Source organism: Spea bombifrons, chromosome 11 (genome assembly GCF_027358695.1).
Source record: "Spea bombifrons isolate aSpeBom1 chromosome 11, aSpeBom1.2.pri, whole genome shotgun sequence".
In the NCBI taxonomy this organism is placed as follows: domain Eukaryota; kingdom Metazoa; phylum Chordata; class Amphibia; order Anura; family Pelobatidae; genus Spea; species Spea bombifrons.
Genome location: NC_071097.1, coordinates 6,943,163 through 6,948,645, shown reverse-complemented (window position 1 = coordinate 6,948,645; position 5,483 = coordinate 6,943,163). Strand labels below are relative to the sequence as shown.

At 50.4% G+C, this 5,483-nt stretch overlaps 4 protein-coding genes across 4 annotated transcripts; 2 read left to right on the top strand and 2 right to left on the bottom strand.

The window, feature by feature from the left end:
- Nucleotides 1-218: 218 nt before the first annotated feature.
- On the bottom strand, nucleotides 219-633 carry LOC128468911 (histone H3). Its single transcript, XM_053450726.1, has one exon. It carries the CDS (start codon nucleotides 627-629, stop codon nucleotides 219-221), a length of 411 nt encoding a protein of 136 aa, XP_053306701.1. The 5' UTR covers nucleotides 630-633.
- Nucleotides 634-1,281: 648 nt separating this feature from the next.
- On the top strand, nucleotides 1,282-1,630 carry LOC128469018 (histone H4). Its single transcript, XM_053450818.1, has one exon. The coding sequence runs from the start codon at nucleotides 1,310-1,312 to the stop codon at nucleotides 1,619-1,621; it is 312 nt and encodes a 103-aa protein (XP_053306793.1). The 5' UTR covers nucleotides 1,282-1,309; the 3' UTR covers nucleotides 1,622-1,630.
- A 2,476-nt stretch (nucleotides 1,631-4,106) lies between these two features.
- Nucleotides 4,107-4,699, bottom strand: LOC128468993 (histone H2B 1.1-like). Its single transcript, XM_053450796.1, has one exon. The coding sequence runs from the start codon at nucleotides 4,494-4,496 to the stop codon at nucleotides 4,116-4,118; it is 381 nt and encodes a 126-aa protein (XP_053306771.1). The 5' UTR covers nucleotides 4,497-4,699; the 3' UTR covers nucleotides 4,107-4,115.
- LOC128468210 (histone H2A type 2-B-like) lies at nucleotides 4,627-5,241 on the top strand. The gene is made up of 2 exons (XM_053449902.1): nucleotides 4,627-4,669; nucleotides 4,814-5,241. Exons 1-2 carry the CDS (start codon nucleotides 4,627-4,629, stop codon nucleotides 5,239-5,241), a joined length of 471 nt encoding a protein of 156 aa, XP_053305877.1.
- The last annotated feature ends 242 nt before the right edge of the window (nucleotides 5,242-5,483 follow it).

The following is a 5,483-nucleotide window of genomic DNA, read 5'->3' as shown; positions in this document are numbered from 1 at the left end:
TCGTTATGCCCAGCCGGGGACTCGGCCGCTCAAGGGCTCGCTCGGTAGTGGGATAGCGGTGTGAGATATTTCAAGTTTGGGCGCGAGCAAAAGGGTTAATTTCGTGCATGCGAAGGGAGACACAAAACACAAGCTCGTTTGAGTGACAACGTGGTGGCTCTTAAAAGAGCCTTTGTGAGGGGTGAGGGGGAAACAGTGTTCGCCCACACCACGTTTACTTAGGCACGTTCACCTCTGATCCTACGAGCCAGCTGAATATCTTTTGGCATGATAGTAACCCGCTTAGCGTGAATAGCACACAAGTTGGTGTCTTCGAAAAGCCCTACGAGGTAAGCCTCGCTGGCTTCCTGGAGAGCCATAACAGCAGAACTTTGGAAACGTAGATCGGTCTTGAAGTCTTGAGCAATCTCACGCACCAGCCGTTGGAAAGGCAGCTTTCGGATAAGCAACTCAGTGGACTTCTGGTAACGGCGGATTTCCCTAAGAGCTACGGTGCCCGGGCGGTAGCGATGCGGCTTCTTCACACCACCAGTAGCCGGAGCGCTTTTCCTCGCAGCTTTGGTCGCCAGCTGCTTCCGAGGAGCTTTTCCTCCGGTGGACTTACGGGCTGTCTGCTTGGTGCGAGCCATGCTGGTGCGTGCAGATCTGATTCACTGACGAATACAACAGAACTATAACGATTCTGTGGCCAACTCAACCCCTTTATAGAGTAGCGGTGAATGTGATTGGATACGCTTAATCACGCCCCTCTTTTTCATAGGCTAGGACGATGGTTTGAAAAAGCCCGCCTTTGATCAAGAGACTTCGGTGTGGAGCGTTATCTTTTTATATATTTATTTTAATTACATGCGCGAATCGTTCATTTATTCGTTAGCTGCGGTTCTTTTTTTATTTATTTCTTCTCCTTTCTTTTGGTCAGCCTCCTACCTAGTGAAGCTGTGTACTGGCTGACCGTTAATAGCGATACGGCAAAAGCTAAAAGCCCGCCTTTATCTTGGTCTCCGTTTAGCGTTTATTTACAGCGAAATGCTGCCACCTAGTGGTAAATGAGGGATCGTCGAAAGCGATCACGTGGAGGTGAGGGAGGCAAAAGCATTAAGGTTTTTGATATTCCTAAATAGCCAATCGGTGGCTGAGGCACGCTTGGAAGCTTCTCCAGCCAACCAACGACAAGCATATATTAAAAAAGCAACGCCCCCTTGAGGCAGACTGGTGCAGTTCCCCATCAGGTCCGTCCAGTACGCATAAAAGAAAGCGGGCCGGCCGTACGCGATTATTGTGCTGTGGAACTCGTGGAGTAAACGTGAGCATGTCTGGCCGTGGCAAAGGAGGTAAGGGACTCGGGAAAGGTGGCGCAAAGAGGCACAGGAAGGTGCTTCGGGATAACATCCAGGGTATCACTAAGCCTGCTATCCGCCGTTTGGCTCGCAGAGGAGGTGTAAAGCGTATCTCTGGGCTGATCTATGAGGAGACCCGTGGTGTGCTCAAAGTGTTTTTGGAGAATGTGATTCGTGACGCAGTCACTTATACTGAGCATGCCAAGAGGAAAACCGTTACCGCTATGGACGTGGTGTATGCCTTGAAACGCCAAGGCCGTACTCTGTACGGTTTCGGAGGTTAAGCTTGTTGACTCGTCACCCGGAAACATCCAACGGCTCTTTTCAGAGCCACCCACACACTCTCCTGGGCTATGATCATGTTGTCCCCGTGTCTGCCCGCGTTTTTCTATGCATGCCTTGAAATAACCAGCTTAACAGTGGCCGGGTCTGGCTATAGATTGAGCTACTGGCAGGATCGGAGTGCTGGGAGTTGGGCCCGTTTGCAGAACATGTGCTGGGATCAGCAGCTGGTGTCCTCCAAAGGCTGGCCCATGGCTGGCTTGAAGTGGCTGGCCCATGGCTGGCTTGAAGGGGGGCCGGCCCAGGATTATTATGTTCCGTCTGTGGTGTAGTTCTCTTAATTCTGTATGTCCCAGTATGTGTGTGATTTTTATTATGCCTTTGTCGTCCCCTCGTGTCTTATCCTGTCCGTGTGCCACATGTCCGCACTACCGCGTCATGTCGGATTCGGCGCTGCCCTTTTCAGGGCGGTAGAGCGCTGTATTGCTATACTTCCGTATACTACAGCGCCACCGGGGTTTCTGAAGAGCTGTGTCCTCTGCTAGGATCACGCATTTTCCTTTTCAGGACAATAGCCCTACTGTGTTGCTCAGCTTCGGCTAGCCGCAGTGGTAAAGCAGCCCCTTCTCTCTGCAAAGCTAGTTTTGTCTGGCGGTGAAGGGGTTAATCTCTTAGATCCCAGCAAGAGAAATCGGCAATTAGCTGGAATACCCAGTCGGGGTACAGGTCGTTGCCATCACAGGAGCCCCTTCACCTTGGGCTTCTCTTCCCAGATAGCCTGGTCGATGGGCACAACACCCCAGCTAACCTGGAGAGCTAATAGTCCGACAAAAGGGCTAGATCAGGGGCGTCCAACATGCGGCCCGCGGGCCAAATGCGGCCCGCGAGACCTCGAGGTGCGGCCCGCGTAAGATCGGCAGCCAGGGCAACCGATCTTACGAGAGCCGCACCTCAAGCCCTGCTACTTACTTGTGGGAGGGTCTTCTGGACTGCACACAGAGGAAGCGGAGTTCACATGACATCCTACTTCCTCTGTGCTTTAGCAGAGAAGGCAGAGGGAGGCCGCGCCCCCTGCTGAAGTCTGTAAGCGGCATCGAGGAGCTGCAGTACAGGTAAGGGGGTGGGGAGGGTGTTTGAATGAGTGTGTGTGATTGAGGGAATGAATCTGTGAATGAATGATTATATGAATAAATTAGTGTGTGTGTGTGTGATAGCATGGATGTGTAAGTGCTGGAACCTAGGCATGATGGAACTGTGATTGCTGTTAGCAATCACACTCATATCATGCCAAGTCAGCCAGTACATGCTGAAACCTGGCCAGCTGCCCCCCTTGTGTATTGATGCTGCCAGCAGTATGGGGTCTGCACTTACAGCCACCCTGTACCAGCATGTACTGGCTGACTTGGCATGATAGGAGTGTGATTGCTAACAGCAATCACAGTCCCATAATGCCTAGGCTCCAGTATTTACTGGATGGATGTGTAAGTGCTGGAACCTAGGCATGATGGGACTGTGATTGCTGTTAGCAATCACACTCCTATCATGCCAAGTCAGCCAGTACATGCTGAAACCTGGCTAGCTGCCCCCTTGTGTATTGATGCTGCCAGCAGTATGGGGTCTGCACATCACTTACAGCCGCCCTGTACCAGCGTGTATTGGCTGACTTGGCATGATAGGAGTGTGATTGCTAACAGCAATCACAGTCCCATCATACCTAGGTTTCAGCATTTACTGAATGGATGTGTAAGTGCTGGAACCTAGGCATGATGGGACTGTGACTGCTGTTAGCAATCACACTCCTATCATGACAAGTCAGCCAGTACATGCTGAAACCTAGCTAGCTGCCCCCCTTGTGTAGTGATGCTGCCAGCAGTATGGGGTCTGCACATCACTTACAGCCACCCTGTTCCAGCATGTACTGGCTGACTTGGCATGAGAGGAGTGTGATTGCTAACAGCAATCACAGCGAGCACAGTCCCATCATGCCTAGGTACCATCATTTACTGGTTGTCTGGGTTGTCAGCATTTACTGGTTGCCAAGTCATTTTGCTAATTTTGTCCAGTTGTGTGTTACCTACTTTTATTAAAAATGTGAGTTTTTATTATTATTTTTAAAGGTGGGGGTCATTTTCGGTTTTGGCTAAGTGAACCCTGAATGTTTTGGTCCAGAATTTTCATTTTAGTTCATCCCTAGAATAAATCTAGGGAATCCTGAATTTGTAGTCGCAAAACTTTCTAGGCCCAGAAATCAGTGAGAGGAAGAGTAAAGGTTTTGTGTCATTTTACTTTATTTTAATCTGCATATTTTATTAAAGGCCATATTTTTTGTCACAGTGAAAAATGAGTGCGGCCCGCGCACGTATACAATTCTGATGAAGTGGCCCACTGCAGAAAAAACTTGGACACCCCTGGGCTAGATCATTCACATAGCTCTGAGACAGACCGTGTGGGTGGCTCTCAAAAGAGCCTTTGTTTAAAGAAAGAACAAAGAGAACTTTACTTGGCGCTGGTGTACTTGGTAACAGCCTTGGTGCCCTCTGACACAGCGTGCTTGGCCAGCTCTCCAGGAAGGAGGAGGCGTACAGCAGTCTGAATCTCCCGAGAAGTGATGGTGGAGCGCTTGTTGTAATGGGCTAGGCGTGAAGCTTCCCCGGCAATGCGCTCAAAGATATCGTTGACAAACGAGTTCATGATGCCCATGGCCTTGGAGGAAATGCCAGTGTCTGGATGCACCTGCTTTAATACCTTGTAGACATAGATCGCGTAGCTTTCCTTTCTGCTCTTCCTGCGCTTCTTCCCGTCTTTTTTCTGAGTCTTCGTAACAGCTTTCTTAGAGCCTTTCTTCGGAGCAGGCACAGATTTCGCTGGATCAGGCATCGCGTCTATTTTCCTTTCAACACGCAACACAGGAGAAAGTGATGAACACTGAAGCGTAACTGCGCTGGGCCCTTCCCTTTATAGGCACCGCATGCAAATAAGGCCGTTCTGCTGTCTCGCGTCCGATTCGATGAGGTTGTCACGTGTGCAGATGCGGCCGCCCATGAACCGCAGTGCCTACACCGATTGGTGTCTCAGACTATGTCCACCCGATTGGATGTTTTGAAAAGGAACCAATCAGTGACGAATAGCGTCACGGGGGGAAGCTACAAATAGCTGGGTAAGGGTGCGGCGTTTCATTTTAACGTGTTTCTTAGTCGGTTATCAGGGTGGTGGTTTGTCGAGAGATATCATGTCTGGCAGAGGAAAACAAGGTGGAAAGGTTCGTGCCAAGGCGAAGACACGTTCTTCCCGAGCTGGTCTGCAGTTCCCTGTCGGCCGTGTGCATAGGCTTCTTCGCAAGGGTAATTATGCCGAGAGAGTAGGAGCCGGCGCACCCGTGTATCTGGCAGCGGTGTTGGAGTATCTGACTGCTGAGATATTGGAGCTGGCTGGTAACGCTGCACGCGACAACAAAAAGACCCGTATCATTCCTCGGCACCTGCAACTTGCCGTTCGTAACGACGAGGAGCTCAATAAGCTGCTCGGAGGGGTCACCATTGCTCAGGGAGGTGTTCTACCCAACATCCAGGCGGTGCTCTTGCCCAAGAAGACCGAGAGCCACAAGCCTGCCAAGAGCAAGTGAGTGCGGTAATCGGTAACCTCAGAGCAATTGGCCAACACCACCAAAAGGCTCTTTTCAGAGCCACCCATAATCTCTGGAACAAGCTGTATCTGTCTTGCTATAAACTTGCTGCAAACTTCCCTAAAGGCAACTGCTTTCCACTGCAGTTTTTCAGCCCGATGTTTAGTTGCTGAGCTTCACGGTGGCTAAACACCATTCATACAAACTACATTATACACCATACCCCGTTTTAGGGCTAAAAT

What these genes read in the sequence shown, in the direction of transcription:
- LOC128468911 (XM_053450726.1), bottom strand. Translation starts at nt 629, where the DNA reads ATGGCTCGCACCAAGCAGACAGCCCGTAAGTCCACCGGAGGAAAAGCT.
- LOC128469018 (XM_053450818.1), top strand. Translation starts at nt 1,310, where the DNA reads ATGTCTGGCCGTGGCAAAGGAGGTAAGGGACTCGGGAAAGGTGGCGCA.
- LOC128468993 (XM_053450796.1), bottom strand. Translation starts at nt 4,496, where the DNA reads ATGCCTGATCCAGCGAAATCTGTGCCTGCTCCGAAGAAAGGCTCTAAG.
- LOC128468210 (XM_053449902.1), top strand. Translation starts at nt 4,627, where the DNA reads ATGAGGTTGTCACGTGTGCAGATGCGGCCGCCCATGAACCGCA. An exon ending in GCGGCCGCCCATGAACCGCA is followed by an intron (nt 4,670 to 4,813) that starts GTGCCTACACCG and finishes CGTGTTTCTTAG; the next exon opens with TCGGTTATCAGGGTGGTGGT.